General features: G+C 38.0%; 1 protein-coding gene across 1 annotated transcript in view; it reads left to right on the top strand.

Annotated features, from left to right (window-relative positions):
* Positions 1-10,551, top strand: part of ME1 (malic enzyme 1) — a 212,602-nt gene extending 202,051 nt beyond the window's left edge. The window contains exons 13-14 of the mRNA XM_003816382.5: positions 4,348-4,446; positions 8,846-10,551. Coding sequence (XP_003816430.4) covers positions 4,348-4,446; positions 8,846-9,016 — 270 coding nt within the window. The 3' untranslated portion in view covers positions 9,017-10,551. The remainder of the gene's footprint in view (positions 1-4,347; positions 4,447-8,845) is intronic.
* Positions 10,552-19,416: the final 8,865 nt, after the last annotated feature.

The raw sequence follows: 19,416 nt of genomic DNA, 5'->3' as shown, positions 1-19,416 counted from the left end.
ACCTTGTGATCAGCCCGACTCGGCCTCCCAAAGTGCTGGGATTATAGGCATGAGCTACCGCGCCTGGCCTGTAGATTATCTTTTTTAAAGACAGAGAGTCTTCCATATACTTCTTTTAAAACTTCAGTAGTATCTAGCACCATGCTAGGCACAAAGCAGAAAATTAGTAAATACTTTTTGAATAGGATTAAATAGAACGAGTCATGTATCTTAGCAAGAGGAATAAATACAATACCACAAACGTTCACTACCAGATGGCCCCAAGAAGAAGAAAAGTACTTCTTGTCTAGATTATATTTTGTAGTTAACAAAAGTAACATATAGGAGATATTTCTGAATATTTTGTTTTGCAACCACAAATTTAATAACTGTTAGGATTATTGTCAAAATACTAGTTGAATCTCTTATGGAACTAGAAATGTCATGGGTTAGCACCAATCTCAGAGAATATTTCTGGACATTTTTATATCATGAAGATATTTTTGGCTTTCCTGGCACTATAGACAGTCTTCTGGACCTCTGGTGATCAGCCCTCCTGGCCCTGTGTGGTCTGTAGTGTATCCTGGGAATAGACTCCTCACATCCTGTTCACACCTGGGAGACAAATCTCAGCCTCCTATCTTTACACCACTTCTCCTGAATCACAGGCTGGTGTCTTCTCATCTGCCTTGCTCCACTCCTTTCTGATATCTGCTCAGAGGACCCTTTAGATAATCATCATGGACAGTCACACATGGAGAGTAAGGATTCAGAATGATTCTTCTTTACTCAGCTATCCTGTGACTGTCTCCAATCTCTTTAAAATGACATTTGTGTGACATCCTAGAGAAGAAACAATGAAATTGAATGCCAGCAGTGTCCTGGTGTTTATAGGTGGAATACACATATTATGTCATATAAATAGTTGAAAAAACTTGAAGTTGATTCGTTATAGAACTTGCCCCCAAATCAAATAGCTAACAATCTATACACTGTAGAGCCAGATCTGACACCAGAAGCTATTTTGCTTCCATTTGGCCATGTGGGCTGCCTATTGGTTCTTTTTTAAAACAAAATAGCTGGCCAGATGCAGTGGCTCATGTCTGTAATCCCAACACTTTGGAAAGCTGAGGTAGGTGGATCGCTTGAGCTCAGGAGTTTGAGACCAGCCTGGCCAACATGGTGAAACCCTATCTCTGCTAAAAATACAAAAAAAAAAAAATTAGTTGGGCATGATGGCACACAGCTGTTGTCTCAGCTACTCGGGAGTCTGAGGCAGCAGAATCACCCAAGCTAAGGGAGATTGCCTACACTCCAGCGTAGGCAATCTGAGTGAGACCCTGTTTCACATACATACATACATACATACATACATAAAACAAAATAGCTAAGTTTAATTGAATACTTTTCTGACAGACACTGTCTGTGGTAAATTGTTTGCTGGCATTTATTTCATTCAATCCTTATGAATTAGGAAGTATTATTAGTCCTGTATTACTGATGAGAAAACTGAGGCCTAAAAAGGTTAATTAATTTGCCCAAATACAAAACAGACAGTAATTGATGGAATTAGAATTCAAACATAGGTCTACCTCACACCAGAGCCTGAGCCTTCAACCACCATGCTCTGACATCTTTTTAACATTGTGCTATTCATTTTGTTCTATCCAATTAAATAGCAATACCTGACACCCAGAAAAATTTTTGCTTTAACATCTAAGAAATTATTATTTAAATCTGCCACATCTCCTTTGCAGAACAACAAGAATTAATAAAGTTTTTTAAAAGTTTCAATTCAGTGGAGCAATTAACATAAAATGGTTTTATTTTGCCCCAGTCGTTGTTTTAAATCATTCTCCACCAGCTCTCCCTCTTGTTTCTCTTAGTGCCATTTCGGTAAGAGCCCATAACTTTCAGTTCACTCATTCTTTTAATATTCTTTTAATTAAATACCTAACATATGCTAGGCATTATTCTGAGTGCTGAGAATACATCAGTGAACAACAATTAAACATCTGTGCAGTTCAAAATGTTATATCCAATTCAAATGTCATGTCCTCTCCCTGCAGTAGGAGAGGCCTGCAGTAGCAGTTAGAGAAAACCCATCTGTTCTTTTACTCTTTCTCTGAAGCTAGCACTTTGAGGAATTTGGGGGGAAATGTTTGGCTCGACTCTGAGAAACCTCCTCCCTCTTTTTGTTAAAGCCTACTTCTTCAAATATGTTGGAGAAAAGAAGGAAGGGCATGGAAAAGGGCAAACATCTCTTTTATTAACTCGATTATTAACTCCACTAATCCTCTCTGGCAGGGTCCAAATCTGGCCCTGTGATGTAGGATGTCTGGCTTCAGCTTAGCTTCCTTACACTTCTTCAGGTCCCCAGGGATGCAGGGGCCTCCTCTGCTATGGCCACTTGACCTTGGAAACTCATGTACCCATACCAGATCCACTGATGGGAATGTATACAGCTTACAGCCACCCTGTCTGTCTGGCTCTCCCTTTCCCATTCTCTTCTCTGCTTAAGTACACATACCTATAACTGCTCACGCTGAGTAGGGGAAAAGAATGCCCCCCAGTCTTTCCTTGAGGACACCATAAGCCTTTAAGAAGGAGTAGCATGCACCAAGAAGAGGGGAGGAAAAAGCCACTACATTACCCAGTAGGCCAAACCATGGTTCCAGCAAATTTCCCTGCCTCTCACTAGCTCAGCCTTCTGGAAGGGGGTGGCTGTGGTTTGTGGGGTTGGCAGGGCTGATTCTACTTCTGAGGTAGATGGCAAGCCCCACTTGTTTGGTGACTTCCTGATAGTGTGGAATAGTTAACGTCTCTTTGTCCTGAAGTTTGGGACCCTGATGACCAATTCTAGGCAAACATCCTGTTACAAAGGCAAGAAATTAATGAGTTAAATGATGAGTTTATTATAAAATTATGGTCAACACCCTACAATTATATGTTATAATATTTTGTATAATATGTAGAGCAATACTAATCAAACAAATAGTTATACTAGTAACTTTACCTCCTTCTCCCTTCCATCTTACCTCTGCCTAAATGTCCCTGGTCAGAAGTCCTTAGTCACCGACGGGATTTAACTCCAAACTCCTTTTTTGACATTGATAATGCTCCAGTCCTTATTTCTGTACCCAGACCCTCTGCTCCCCCAGGTCAGGACACTTGGGCCTGCTGAGTCCAGCTCACACACAACTCTGCCTTTGGTCTGACTCTGTTTTTTGTCTGGAATGCCTACCTACTTTCTGTTTGTCTAACTCCAGGCTTTCCTGTAGGTTTGCCTTTCAAGCCACTCTGCACTATAAGGCCTTCCAGAACTGCTCTTCCTCTGGATTTCTTAGCACCCACATTTCACCATTAGCCTAAGCCGTCTTCTCTTTCAGCGTTCTGTTTTTCTTCCTGTACTCTGTTACCTTACTAAATTATACATCTCTCAACGACAATAACACTTTTCTTAAGCTTCTCCGTAGTGTTATGCTTGTTCAGTGCATATATGTTTGCTGATGGCAAAGAATAATATTTTGGAAATAATTTCATGATTTAAAAATCTAAAAGATATTAAGATATACTGAAAAATAAGTATTTGATTATTTAAAATGTTACAAAAGAGGAAGGTTTCCTACTCCCTCTCTGCATCCACATTTTCATGGAACAAAGGCCTAGGTATAAGCTGATTTAGATTTGCCCCCATCTAGAAATTTAATCAAAGTCTTAGAGCTGGAGAGAACATCAGGGTTACTGAGTCTCCCTCTCTGCCTTAGGGTTCAATACAAAATTTAACACTGTTTGATTTGGAACTAGGGAATGGTTTGGGGACAGTAAATGTTGAGGCTAATTAGGTGATTTAGATAATCCAGAGTCTGTGTAAAATTAAAATCCTACTTGTAGTGAGACTCTGAACTAGCTTTCTCAGCCTTTTGCTCTACCTCCTGCACAAGAATATGACTCAGAGCTGGGAGTAATGGCATGCTTAGCCTTGGATAGCTGTCCTCCTCTGCTTTCAGGATCCATTTTCATTACTCTATCATCTTCCTCTTTCTTTCTTTTCTTTTCCCTTGTTCCCCTAATATATCAATTGGAAAGTATCTAGCATTTCATGGTACAATAGAAAAGGAAGTGGACTAAAAGGAAACCTAGATTCTATTCCCATCTTTTTCACCAATTATGTGATCTCAACCACCACCACACCACTCTGGGCTTATTTCTTTGTTGATAGAAGTGGGGATGAAATTAGGTAATCATATTAATGTCACTGGTTTTTGTATAGACCATTATATGTAACCGTTCACTTAGTTATTGGCGTACCCACCACATTGTATCGTGTGAAGTATAAACACTTTTTTTCTTTCTTTTTTTCATAAGGTTATAGCTCAGCAAGTGTCAGATAAACACTTGGAAGAGGGTCGGCTTTATCCTCCTTTGAATACCATTAGAGATGTTTCTCTGAAAATTGCAGAAAAGGTAAAACCACTCTTGTTCAAGCTTCATTATTTTTCCTTCCTTTTCTTGCTAAATATGCATTTTTAAATATTAAAAATCTGCTTCCTTGAAATGTATATCTGTATCAACTTACTATGCCAGAAGTCAGAGAAATGAGGCACACTGACACTGTAGAGCTTAGGAGCTACATTTGCTTCTCAGAGAAGAATGGAAGTATTGGGCCGAATAATTAATTTCCCTCTCTATCGTTCTTTTATTCTCCTAAAATTTAAATAATTCATTAGGGCTTCCTGTCAGCCAGATTTCTCCCATTTCACCTTTTTAAAGTTGTTCTTTTCTATATCACATTAGTGATAATTAACCAAAATATTACAGATATGTTAGAGTAACATTTAGACCTTGAACCACCTTCCATATCCATGTCACTATGATGTGTGGCATCATAAATGACAGATCACAACGGATAATACTGGGCGGAAGGCAAAATAAAGAGGGCAAAGAACTTGAAAGCTGTTTGGGTGGCAGATGAGCTACTGAAGGAGTTAGCCAAGAAGAACCCAAAGGCAGAGAAATTTTCTGTAACTAAACTGGAAGATAAGTGGACTTTTTTTGCAGTGTAATTGTATTAGTTTTCTTGGGCTGGGATAACTACATACCACAGTTATGTAGTAACTGTTTTTAAGTATTCAAACCACAGACTGTGTGGCTTAAACAACAGAAAACTATTTTCCCATAATTCTGGGAGCTGGAAGTCTAAGATAAAGATGTTTGCAGGTTTGGTTTCCTCTGAGGCCTCTCTCCTTGGCTGGCAGATGGCTGCCCTCTTTCTGTGTCCCCATATGGCCTTTTCTCTGTGTGTGTACACGCTTGTGTGTCCAAATTTCCTCTTCTCTTAAGGACACCTATCAAATTGGATTATAGACCATTCTAACGGTCTCATTTTAACTTAATTATCTCCTTAAAGGCCTATTTCTAAATACACTCACATTCTGAGGTACTAGTGGTTAGGGCTTCAACACTGAATTTGGGGTGGGAGGAACACAGTTTAGCCATGACAGTAGTTATATGTTTAAATTGGGGTTTCTCTACTTCAGCGTTGTGGACATTTTGGGTCAATAACCATCATGCGGCTGTCCCAGGCATTGTACAATCTTCAGCAGCATTCCTGGCCTCTGCCCACTAGATGTCAGTAGCATCTGCTCAGTTGTATCAACCAAAGCTGTTTCCAGACATTGTCAAGTATCCCCTTGGGGGCCAAATTGCTCCAGATTGAAAATCACCAGCTTAAGCTATTAGCAAGTTATCTAAACAACACCATTTAAGAGTCACATATCATTATTTATCTCGTTGACTGAAGGTAGTCTCTTAAAAAAAGAAGTAATTCTCTAAAAACCTTTACATAATAATCTGCTTGGTTATCTATGAAAAAGTATGTTCATATATTCTACTAATATGTATCTGCTAGTTTTTAAGTAGTTTAAACTATTAATATACTGAATAGCATATTATCATTTTAAGTTCATTTTGGAGATTTAAATGAAAAGGAGTTAGCTTATGATTAGAGGGGAAAAAAAGCAGGGGACAGCAGGGGAGTGCCAAAAGATTCAGATATCACACCTAGAATAATGGAAGAATACAGAGTGCATACACAGAAATTGAGAAACTAGAACAAAGAACCAACTTCAGAGAGGGAGATCATGTAAGTGGACTGCAAGTTTGAGGTATCAATGGCACATTCAAATGTACCATTTTATCAAGTAGATAGAAATGACTGAAACTTAAAGAGAGGCTAGATAAAAGACCTGGGCATCTTCTGCATGTGGTAACTGGTGAATGTCTAGGAGTGGGTGAGGTTGCCAAGAAAGCAAGTATAGAAAGGAAATAAAAATGAGAATAGAATATAGTTTATTATTCTGTCTAGAAGACAGAAGAAAGATGCCAGTTAAGAAGAGAAGTGGTCAGGATTTTAAGAGACTCCAAACTGAGCAGCATGTCAATAATTAGGAAAGAGACAATTTCAGAATGGGAGTGGAAATTGTGTCCAACACAGCCAAATCCTGGAGAGAAAAACGATGCAGACTTTTATTTGGTACTTAACAAGTTATCAGAGACTTTTACAAAAGAAATTTCAAGATGTACAAGAGGTTCAGAAGGCAGAGAATTAGGAAAGCAATAAAATATAAGCCACTCTGTCAGAGAGTTTGGCATTGACAGGACAGAGAGAGTGAAGATTTCATTGGGAGAAGGGATTATTTCTATGGTGTACCTGGGAGCAGAAAGAGGAGATGAATTTCCACATAGTCTATGTCAGTAATGAAACAATGTGTTTTATTATAAAATTAACATAGCCATCTTAAGTAGGCACGAGGGATCTTTTTGGGGTGATGGAAATATTCTAAAACTGAATGTGGTAATATTGTTGCACCGCTCAGTAAATTTAAAAAAATAATTTAGTTGTACACTTAAAATGCTTGAATTTTGTGTGAATTATATCTCAATAAATCTGTTTAAAAAGTAACAATACCATATTATGGGCACTTTGGAAAACAAATAGAGAAAAGGAAAATAACCAATATCCTATTTTTCTAATATAAGTATTATTTTTTTTCCTGTGTTTGTTTTGAGTCTTTCATTTGTTTATTTTCTAACATTATTATAATTATGAAATATACATATTGTTTCCTGCTTTTTCATAGACATTTCATAATACAGCACAGTATTCATAACCTTAATTGTTCATAAATGCATAGTTTTACATTGAGATGAGATAATCATTCTGATATTCTTTGAAATCAGACTTATCAAAATAAGTCAGTCATATAAATATTGTTTTAAGAACTGATGTGAATTCAGCTGGGCACGGTGGCTCACACCTGTAATCCCAGCACTTTGGGAGGCCAAGGCAGGTGGATCACCTCAGGTCAGGAGTTTGAGACCAGACTGGCCAACATGGCGAAACCCCTTCTCTTCTAAAAAAGTACAGAAATTAGCCGGGTGTGGTGGCAGGAGCCTGTTAACCCTTGGGAGGCTGAGGCAGGAGAATCGCTTGGTTTTTTGTTGTTGTTGTTTTTTGTTTTGTTTTGTTTCATTTTTGAGATGGAGTTTTGCTCTTGTTGCCCAGGCTAGAGTACAATGGTGTGATCTCGGCTCACTGCAACCTCTGCCTCCCGGGTTCAAGTGATTCTCTTGCCTCAGCCTCCCGAATAGCTAGGGTTACAGGCATGTACCACTACACCCGGCTAATTTTGTATTTTTAGTAGAGATGGGGTTTCTCCATGTTGGTCAGGCTGGTCTTGAACTCCTGACCTCAGGTGATCCACCTGCCTCGGCCTCCCAAAGTGCTGGGATTACAGGCATGAGCCACTGTGCCAGCCAGAGAATCGCTTGAACCCAGGAGGCAGAGGTTGCAGTGAGCTGAGATCGTGCCACTGCACTCCAACCTGGGTGACAGAGTAAGACTCCATCTCAAAAAAAAAAAAACTGGTGTGAATTAAATAGTATATATGAAGTGATTAATTTTGATGAAGAGAATCCATTTAAAGAAAGTAGGGAAAGAGAAGATGTATGAAGACACTGAGGAGATAGTCTGAGTTGGTCAAAAGGGAAATTAAGGTCATTTTCTCTGAGTAGTTGAAATTTTCTCCCATGATGTGATATGATGATGTGATTCTCCAGTGAGTGATGAGAGTCAAATGGAAACTTGAAGATGGGGGAAGGTTTGGAATTGCTTTTTGGGAACCACAAGAGGAAGTTTTAAGAAAAGAGAGAAAAAAGTATAATGTGCAGACTAGAAAAAAATATAGCACCACAGAAAGTTTACTGCATCGTTCTAGGATGCACAGCCACAAAAGGAGAAAGCCAGCTATGAGGGGTCCCCAGATGAGGGACTAGAATTATGCATGAAACACAGGGCGTGATGACAAGATATTCTGTGACACTGGCAAATAGTGCTCATCCTGACTGTGGTGTCTAGATGATTAGCTGAGCAAGATCAGGAGACCCTGGGGTACAGGAAGAGATTTTGTAGGAGGCTGTGGTGAGAATAGGGATTCTTGAAAATTCAAGGTTCAAGTTTAGCAGGACTATTTAGGTATTTATTTCAAGTTAATTGTCAGTCAGGTCACGTCAAGACTTTGAACACTGGCTTCTCTGAGAAATCCAGATGTGATAGTACTTGAATCAGTCTCACCTGGTCACACTTTCCTTAGTTGCTGATGTCATTTTTCTCTCTCACTATATGATTTATAATTGCATTTTCATGTTATATCTTCATTGCTTATATGTGCTTTTATTATAATACACTTAATGTTTTTGCAAACATAGGATACAGTGTTTTTGAAATGGATAAAAACTTCCACTCACATGGGCTCATGATTGCCTCTATTTATTAAAATAATTAATATTCTTTTCTTATATCTAGATTGTGAAAGATGCATACCAAGAAAAGACAGCCACAGTTTATCCTGAACCGCAAAACAAAGAAGCATTTGTCCGCTCCCAGATGTATAGTACTGATTATGACCAGATTCTACCTGATTGTTATTCTTGGCCTGAAGAGGTGCAGAAAATACAGACCAAAGTTGACCAGTAGGATAATAGCAAACATTTCTAACTCTATTAATGAGGTCTTTAAACCTTTCATAATTTTTAAAGGTTGGAATCTTTTATAATGATTCATAAGACACTTAGATTAAGATTTTACTTTAACAGTCTAAAAATTGATAGAAGAATATCGATATAAATTGGGATAAACATCACATGAGACAATTTTGCTTCACTTTGCCTTCTGGTTATTTATGGTTTCTGTCTGAATTATTCTGCCTACGTTCTCTTTAAAAGCTGTTGTACCTACTACTGAGAAACTCATCATTTTTATACAGGACACTAATGGGAAGACCAAAATTACTAATAAATTGACATAACCAACATTAAAACTCATAATTATTTTGTTGACCATTTTGTTAAAATCTACTTTTCAAAAAAAAAAAGCTAGAAATGAATCTAGGCGTAGGTGAACTTTTGCTAAGCAGAAATAACACTACTTTGTTGCCTAGAGAAAGATAACTTCTCAAGTATTTTTATTCCAGTCCTAGATCATATATGTTCTTTTGTGCAACCAAATTCTAACAGTTCTAAGAGAAAGATCACTGCTGTTTACAGTGCCTTGTGCAGCCTTAGATTTTAATATTCTTTTATCATTGTTACATCTCATAGAGTAAAGCTCTTATTACCTTGATCCTGAGTCAGAAATCCCACCTGAAATCACCTTTTTTCCCCCTTGATCAAACATCCCATCCTTCAGCTACCATACTGTTGCTACAGGGATTTTGTGGACTGTGGCCCCTGTCCCGAGGTTGGCACCTTCAGTTCAGCACAGCCTGAGCAGTGAGAAGGTCTGAAAGGAGAGTATATAGTTAAGATCCTTGAGGAAGGGCTGCCTGAGGAACTGACCTCTTAAAGATCTCAGGATCTTTAAGACGACAAGTTAGGTTCCTACTGGAGTTACCTGCCAGAATGGCCTCTTAATTAACTCAGGTAATTAAGAGCTAACTGTGTTATAATCACCTCGCTTTTGCCTGAATTTGGAGAAAGTATTATAATTAAGTTCCCAGTATCAGAAATGTCCTTACATAAGATTAAAATATCTTGATGACTAATACCATTCTATGAGAAAGAGTAGTTATATGCCCAGACTGTATTAATTTACTTTAGAAACTAATGTTTGAAGTAATGGAAAAAATTTTAAATTATAAAGCTAAGGTGCAATAACATTTGCTACTTATTTATAGAATTATTTGAAGAATTTTGTTTTTGAAGTAATGCTTTAAGGAGTATAAGATATTCAAGATAAATTATACTATAAAATGATTTTATTGAAAGTTGAAGGTTACACAAATTGTTTTAGGTATGAGCAGAAGAGGTTAAGGTATTTCTAAAGGTAACATATAGTCAAGAGTTTCCTCAAAATAGTTATTTGGAGAAGAATCAGAATGTCTGTGTATTTCTTGTCTGTTTCTATGTTGTCTTATAGCTCTGACTAAATGTGTTTACCTATGCAAAAGATTTATTAAAGCATAGAAAAGGTGAATGAATAAAAATATAAAATAATTGTCCTTTTTCTTAAAATGTTACACTGTAATGCTTGGTCTTGGGGTCATATGATTATGTATGACGAATTTCTAAAATATTCTAATAACTGCTAATTTCAGTATAAACATCATTCATTTAAAACATATGTGGCTGGGCACAGTGGCTCACGCCTGTAATCCTGGCACTTTGGGAGGCTGAGACAGGCAGATCACCTGAGGTCAGGAGTTCAAGACTAGCCTGGCCAACATGGTGAAACCCTATCTCTACTAAAAACTATAAAAATTAGCTGGGCTTGGTGGCTCATGCCTGTAATCCCAGCTACTTGGGAGGCTGAGGCACGAGAATCGCTTGCACTGGACGTTGCAGTGAACCAAGATCATGCCACTGCACTCCAGCCTGGGGGATGGAGTAAGACTCTGTCTCAGAAAAAAATATATATATATATGTAATCACATATTCTGGACACTGTGATGTGTGAGCCACTTCCTTGTCCTCAGGGAAAGATAATGAAATAAGCATTAGATAGTTACTTACCAGGTGTCAAGTATCCCACATACGTTATTTTAATGTAGTCCCCTCACTTTCCTTATGAAGTTGATATTTTAAGTAACTTGCCAAGTCCACAGAATAACTGAAGAAAGTAAGCTTTACATCCATGTTCATCTTTCTTTATAGTTTGTTCTCCTTTCCATAGGCTACAGTCTAGAACAGCACTGTCCCATGTGTAATTTTAAATTTTGTAGTAGCGTCATAAAAAAAGACACAGGTGGAAATCATGGTAATATATTTTGTTTAAACCAATATATCCAAAATATTATCACTTCAACATGTAATCAACATAAAATTATTAAGATAGTTTATTTTGTTCATATTTTCTTCAAAATCCAGCACATATTTTACACTTACATTTTAATTCAGTTCAGACTAGCCACAGGTCTCAGTAGCCACATCTGGCGAGTGACACTGTATTGGACAGTGCAGGTTTAGAAGAGACAGTTATATACCAATAGCTGTAAAACTGCATCTCCATGAGAGAAGTGAAGTAGAAGTCTGAGGGAAATGTTTACTCAAAAATATTTTGGTAAATAATGCCTCAGTAAAGTAGATAAAAAACTAATTTGTGCCAGCCTCTCTTCATAAGCCAGCCATGCATATTAGGAAGGGAGCACAGCCCCAGAACGAGAAAATTATTTAACAATTTTTTATAGAACGCTCACTTTGCTATTAACCAAAGAAATGTAAAATGCTACTGGAGCACACATGGAACAAATAAATTATATAGTGAGAAGGAGATGTCAGGGAAGAGAATATAATAACATTAATGTTAATAAAATTAGACAAAAAGAAAAATGGAAAAAGATAACTTTATCACAAAAATAGAATATCTAAAGAATTAAATGTACATTCTAAATATAAAAAATAAAATATCTGAAATTAAGAATTCATCAGACAGATGGCTTAACAGCCGACTAGAGGTCATAGAGGAAAGGATTAATGACCTCAAAGGCAGGTCATTAGAAATTACCTACATTTTTTAACTTTTATTTTAGGTTTGGAGTTACATGCAAAGGTTCATTATATAGGTAAACTTGTGTCATGGGGGGTTTGTTGTATGGGTTATTTCATCACCCAGGTATTAAGCCTAGTACCCAATAGTTATTTTTTCTGCTTCTCTCCCTCCTCCCGCCCTCCACTGTCAAGTAGACCCCAGTGTCTGTTGTTCCCTTCTTTGTGTTCATGAGTTCGTATCATTTAGTTCCCACTTATAAGTGAGGACATGTGGTATTTGGTTTTCTGTTCCTGTGCTAGTTTGCTAAGGAAAATAGCCTCCAGCTCCATCCATGTTCCCACAAAAGACATGATCTCATTCTTTTTTATGGCTGCATAGTATTCTATGGAGTTCATATACCACCTTCTCTTTATCTGATCTGGCATTAATGGGCATTTAGGTTGATTCCATGTCTTTGGTATTGTGAATAGTGTTGCAGTGAACATTTGTGTGTGTGTGTCTTTATGGCAGATCGATTTATATTCCTCTGAGTATATACCCAGTAATAGGATTACTGGGTTGAATGGTAGTTCTACTTTTAGCTCTTTGAGGAATCTCCATACTGCTTTCTACAATAGTTGAAGTAATTTGCACTCTCACCAACAGTGTGTAAGTGTTCCCTTTTCTCCACAACCTTGCCAACATCCGTTATTTTTTTGACTTTTTAATAATAGCCAGAATGTCATGAAGTCATTCTGACTGGTGTCACAATGAAATTGTATCTCATTATGGTTTTTGATTTGCATTTTTCTAATGATCAGTAATATTGAGCCTTTTTTCATATGTTTGTTGGCCGCATGTATGTCTTCTTTTGAAAAGGGTCCGATCATGTCCTTTGCTCGCTTTTTGATAGGGTTGTTTTTTTCTTGTAAATTTGTTTAAGTTCCATATAGATGCTGGATATTAGACCTTTGTCAGATGCATAGCTTGCAAATATTTTCTCCCATTCTGTAGGTTGTCTGTTTACTTTTACTCTGCTGATAGCTTCTTTTGCTGTGCAGAAGCTAAATTTAATTAGATCTTGTTTGTCAATTTCTGCTTTTGTTGCGGTTGCTTTTGGTGTCTTTGTCATGAAATCTTTGCCTGTTCCTATGTCATGAAATCTTTGCCTGTTCCTATGTCAAGGATGGTAATGCCTAGGTTGTCTTCCAGGATTTTCATAGTTTTGGATTTTACATTTAAGTCTTCAATCCACCTTGAGTTGATTTTTGTATATGGTATAAGGAAGGGGTCCAGCTTCAACCTTCTACATATGGCTAGCCAGTTATCCCAACACCATTTATTGAATAGGGAGTCTTTTCTCCATTGCTTGCTTTTGTTAGCTTTGTCAAAGACCAGATGGTCATAAGTGTGTGGCCTTATTTCTGGGTTCTCTGTTCTGTTCCATTGGACTATATGTCTGTTTTTGTACCAGTACCATGCTGTTTTGGTTACTGTAGCCCTGTGATATAGTTTGAAGTTGGGTAATGTGATCCCTCCAACTTTATTTTTTTGCTTTGTATTACCTTGGCTATTCGGGCTCTGTTTTGGTTCCATGTGAATTTTAAAATAGTATTTTCTAGTTCTGTCAAGAATGTCATTGGTAGTTTGATCAGAATATTATTGAATATGTAAATTGCTTTGGACAATATGGTCATTTTAATGCTATTGATTCTTCTGATCTTTGAGCATGGGATGCTTTTCCATTTGTTTTTGTCTTCTCTGATTTATTTGAGCAGTATTTTTTAGTTCTCCTTGTAGATATCTTTCACTTCTCTGATTAGCTGTATTCCTAGGTATTGTATTCTTTTTGCAGCAATTGTGAATGGGATTGCATTCCTGATTTGGCTCTTGGCTTGGCTGTTGGTGGTGCCTAGGTATGCTAGTGATTTTTGTACATTGATTTTGCATCCTGAAACTTGGCTGAAGTTGCTTATCAGCTGAAGGAGCTTTTGGGCCAAGACTATGTGGTTTTCTAGATATACAATCATGTCCTCTGCAAACAGGGATAGTTTGACTTCCTCTCTTCATATGTGGATGCCCTTCATTTCTTTCTTTTGCCTGATTGCTTTGGCCAGGACTTCCAATACTATCTTGAATAGGAGTGGTGAGGGACAGCATCCTTGTCTTGTGCTGGTTTTCAAGAAGAACGCTTCCAGCTTTTGCCTATTCAGTATGATGTTGGCTGTGGGTTTGTCATAGAGAGCTCTTATTATTTTGAGGTATGTTCCTTTAATATCTAGTTTACTGAGAGTTTTTAATATGAAGGTATGTTGAGTTATATTGAAAGCCTTTTCTGCACCTGTTGAGATAATCCTATGGTTTTTGTCTAACATAAACAGAAAATTTCCAAATGGAAGCATAAAGAGAGAGCAAGAAAGGAAAAGAGAGAGAGAGATGTTGGCTAAAATGAGGTGGTCTAATATACATGCTATTGGGTCCTGTAAGGAAAGAAGAGATACTGGAGTACAAATATTTGAAGAGATAATGGAAAGAAATTTTCTCAAATTAATGAAAAGCATCAACTGATAGAGCTAGCAAGCCCCAAGTAGGATCAATACAAAGGACACCATACCTAGGGATATCATAATCAAATTGCATATCAAAAATAAACAGAAAAATCTTAAAAGCAGCCAAATGAAATAGGTATACAATGCCTTCAGAAGTACAATAAGAATGACAGCCAACATCTCGGCAGAAAAATGAGATAATAGACATTTTTAATGTGCCAAAAGAATAAAATTTAGCATTCTTTTTTTTTTTTTCCAGACGGAGTCTCGCTTTGTCACCCAGGCTGGAGTGCAGTGGCGCGATCTCAGCTCACTGCAACCTCCGCCTCCTGGGTTCAAGCAATTCTCCTGCCTCAGCCTCCCAAGTAGCTGGGACTACAGGCACCCGCCACCATGCCTGGCTAATTTTTTTTTTTTTTTTTTTTTTTTTTTTGTATTTTTAGTAGAGACAGGTTTTCACCGTGTTAGCCAGGATGGTCTCAATCTCCTGACCTAGTGATCCACCCACCTCGGCCTCCCAAAATGCTGGGATTACAGGCGTGAGCCACCGCGCCCAGTCTAAAACTTAGCATTCTATACCTAGAGAAAATATCCTTCAGAAATTAAGGCAAATAGAGACATTTCAGACTAATGAAATCTGAGCTAATTCATGGCCTGCAGACCTACACTGCTAGAAGTACTAAAGGAAGTTCTTCAGGCTGAGGGAAAATGATCCTAGATGGAAACATGCATCTGTGGGAAAAAATGAAAAGCACCAGAAAGAGTTGGGCCCGGTGACTCATGCCTGAATCCTAGCACTTTGGGAGGCCAAGGTGGGCTGATCGTGAGGTCAGGAGATTGAGACCATCCTGGCTAACACGGTGAAACCCCCGTCTCTACTAAAAATACCAAAAAAGAAAAAAAAAATTAGCCAGGCATGGTGGCAGGTACCTATCCTCCCAGCTACTTGGGAAGCTGAGGCAGAAGAATTGCTTGAACCTGGGAGGCGGAGGTTGCAGTGAGCCGAGATTGCACCACTGCACTCCAGCCCGGGCAACAGAGCAAAACTCTGTCTCAAAAAAAAAAAAAAGAAAGAAAGAAACAAAGAAAGAAAAGAAAAGCACCAGAAAAGGTGGATGTGTGAGAATATAAAATACTATTTTAAAATTCATATAAGACTATTGACTAATACAAATAACAATGTATGTGGGGTTTATAAAATATGTAGAAGTAAAATGTATGGCTAGAGTAGGACAAGGGGTGGAAGGGGGATTAATAATGGAAGTATACTACTGTATGTTTTATACATTATTCATGAAGTGGTACAACCATTATAAAAGGAATACTGTAGCAAGTAATATACCACTTCATGACCAATCTAGGAACCTTACAATTTAAAATGTATTGCAAGAATTCAAGGAATATAGTAATAAATTAAGGAAGAATATTATAACCTCTAAAACACTAAAAATAATACAAAAAACATACAGTTTAAAAGCTAATAGGCCAGACGCTGTGGCTCACACTTGTGATCCCAACACGTTGGGAGGCCGAGGTGGGTGGATCACCTGAGGTCAGGAGTTTGAGGCCAGCCTGACCAACATGGTGAAACCCCATCTCTACTAAAAATACAAAATTATCCGGGTGTGGTGGCAGGTGCCTGTAATCCCAACTACTTGGGAGGCTGAGACAGGAGAATCGTTCGAACCCAGGAGGTGGTGGTTGCAGTGAGCCGAAATTGTACTATTGCACTCCAGCCTGGGCAACAAGAGTGAAACTCTGTCTCAAAAAAAAAAAAAAAAAGCTAATGGAAGAAATAGAATAATTCTGAAATACTTGATTAATGCAAAAGAAAGATAAAGGAGGAACAAAGAACGTAAGAGCTTAACTCCTGGGATAAATATAAAACTAATAGCAAGATGGTAGACATAAACCCAACTTTGCTGGTAATTATGTTAAATGTAAGTGAACTAAACACTCTAATAGCAAAAATTGTCAGATTGGATTTTTTTAAAGATCCAATTATATGCTGTTTATATATATTTTTATTGTTATTATAGAGATGGGATTTCACTATATTGCCCAAGCTGGTCTCAAGTTCCTGAGGGCAAGTGATCCTCCTGCCTCAGCCTCCCAAACTGCTGGGATTATAGGCATGAGTCACCATGCCCAGCCTACAATTATATGCTGTTTATAAGAGACATACTTTAAATATAATGACACAAAAAGTTTGACAGTAAAAGGATGGCAAAAGATATCTCATACAAAGAGTAAGCCCAAGAAAGCTGCTGTGGCTCTATTAATATCAGAGAAGCACACTTCAAGGCAAGGCATATTAGTAGAGATAGTGATAAATGGGTCAGTCATTAAAAGACACAATTCTTTCTATGTTTTTAATAAAACAGCTTCAAAATATATGGAAAACAATGGCAGAAATAAATGGTAAAATATACACATTCACCATAATAGCTGGATATTTTAACTCATCTCTCTTCATAATTGAAAAATAATGACCTGTAAATAATTAAGTCAATTTGTGGCCAGGCACAGTGTCTCACACCTGTAATCCCAGCACTTTGGGAGGTCAGAAGTTCAAGACCAGCCTGGCCAACGTGGTGGAACCCTGTCTCCACTAAACAACAACAACAACAACAACAACAACAAATTAGTTGGGTATGGTGGCCCAGCTACTCTAGAGGCTGAGCCTGGAGAATCACTTGAACCTGGAAAGCGGAGGTTGTAGTGAGCTGAGATCACACCACTGCACTCCAGCCTGGGTGACAGAGCAAGACTCTGTCTCAGAAAGAAAGAAAAAAAAAATTAAGTCAATTTGTAACAGAAAAGCAAAGGGGGAATTACACTTTAGATAGTTGCATATACATCAAAGTCATGAGAATATACAGGACAATGGAATGGAACAGGAAACTCACAGGAATATGAGTTACCAAGTGATACAGTTTGGCTGTGTCCCCACCCAAATCTCATCTTGAATTGTAGTTCCCATAATCCCCACATGGCCTGGGAAGGACAGGTGGGCAGTAATTGAATCATGGGAGCAGTTACCTCCATGCCGTTCTCATGACGGTGAGTGAGTTCTCACAAGATCTGATGGTTTTATAAGGGGTTTTTCCCCCACTTCGCTCTGCACTTCTCCTTGCTGCTGCCATGTGAAGAAGAACATATTTGCTTCCCCCTCCTCCATGATCGTAAGTTTCCTGAGACCTCCCCGCCATGCTGAACTGTGAGTCAATTAAACCTCTTTTCCTTTATAAATTACCTAGTCTCGGATATGTCTTTATTAGTAGCGTGATAACGGACTAATACGGCAAGCTACCACAAAAATCAATAGATAAAGAACAGAATGCTTGGTAAAAGGACTGGAAAAACTGGCCCACAACGTGGAGAAAATTAAAACTAGAACCCTACCTTACACTATGTGAAAAGGTAGACTCCAGATCGATTAGAGACCTAGGTATGAATGGTAAAAATATAAAGTTAATGAAAATTAATGTAGCAAAATATGTTTGGGACCTCATAAACACAACTATGAGGTAAAATGGGATATATTATCTAAGGAAGGGAAGGTTTAGGTGGATCAGATGGCTGCTGCCATAAAACAGTGTAAAGGACAAGGAATTCTAGGACTGTGAGTTGCGGTGGTTGCTTCTAGCAGAGATGGATACATAAAGAAAGATAATTTAGGCTTGAGTCTGAAATCCTCAGCTCAAAAATTTTAGACTGAATTCTCAATCTAAAAACCAGAAAAAGCCCCATGTTTTTGCTAACAACATATTTTCTCTCTTTCTAGTTATAATGCTGAAATAATTGAAAACCATGGTCATACTTAATCTTGCTGCTTGCCAAATTATATTAATACCCTGAGTTAAACTGACATCCTCATTAGGCCTCTTATGTCAAACTTAGAGTATTGACCAAGAAACAGTAGGACCTTGATTTGGAATGGGGAAGGGGATTTGGAGGACTCATAATGTCCTAAACTAGGGAGAACAATAGTCCAGGTTTCAGAACTGAAAGTCCTGTGTCACAGGAAACCCCTCAGTCCCAGGAAAACTGGGATAGTTGACATGTTCTCCTTTGCTAATCAAAGCAGGATCTCTTCCCGTCTAAAGAAGTTGTTACTGCCTTGCTAGAAGATCCTGTAATGACCTCACCTGAGGTAATAATTACCTTGTAAAGAGAAACCAATTGTAAAGGGAGGCCTACGCTCCTCCTCCATTATTCACATTATTTCCGTACACCCCAAATCAGATTCCAGCATGAGAAGGGCTGTGGTGGCTAGTAATTTAAAAGGCAAATCCAGAAGGAGGAGACTTATGCCAAAAAAATTCTAGACTTTGCTCATATATATTGGCAAAAGCCCAGAGAAAAATGTGTGGGATTCTCAGAACGTTACACTGACAAGGAGAACCGTAATTTTGATAGGGTACACTTGCCACAGACTCTGGATTCTGTGCGCTGCCTTGAGCAGCTGGGGGTGATTCTACTTGTTGGTTCAGTTAGTTGAGTGAAACATGAACTTAATAATGGTCCACATTAAATGAAATTGAGAATGCAAACATTCCTTAAATAATATAAAGCCATTCAAATATTTACAAAGATAGGAATGTTGGAGTGGAATTGTGTGCAATATGACTGTCCTAATCTATTGATCTCCTAAGTCTCCGTAATTTTGGATAAGGCAGAAATGATTGATAGGGTACACTTGCCACAGATTCTGGATTCTGTGCACTGCCTTGAGCAGCTGGGGGTGATTCTACTTGTTGGTTCAGTTAGTTGAGTGAAACATGAACTTAATAATGGTCCACATTAAATGAAATTGAGAATGCAAACATTCCTTAAATAATATAAAGCCATTCAAATATT

The sequence above is a fragment of the Pan paniscus genome, chromosome 5 (assembly GCF_029289425.2).
Source record: "Pan paniscus chromosome 5, NHGRI_mPanPan1-v2.0_pri, whole genome shotgun sequence".
NCBI lineage: Eukaryota > Metazoa > Chordata > Mammalia > Primates > Hominidae > Pan > Pan paniscus.
Note: the sequence above shows the minus strand (reverse complement) of the source record. Positions and strands in the feature narration are given on the sequence as shown.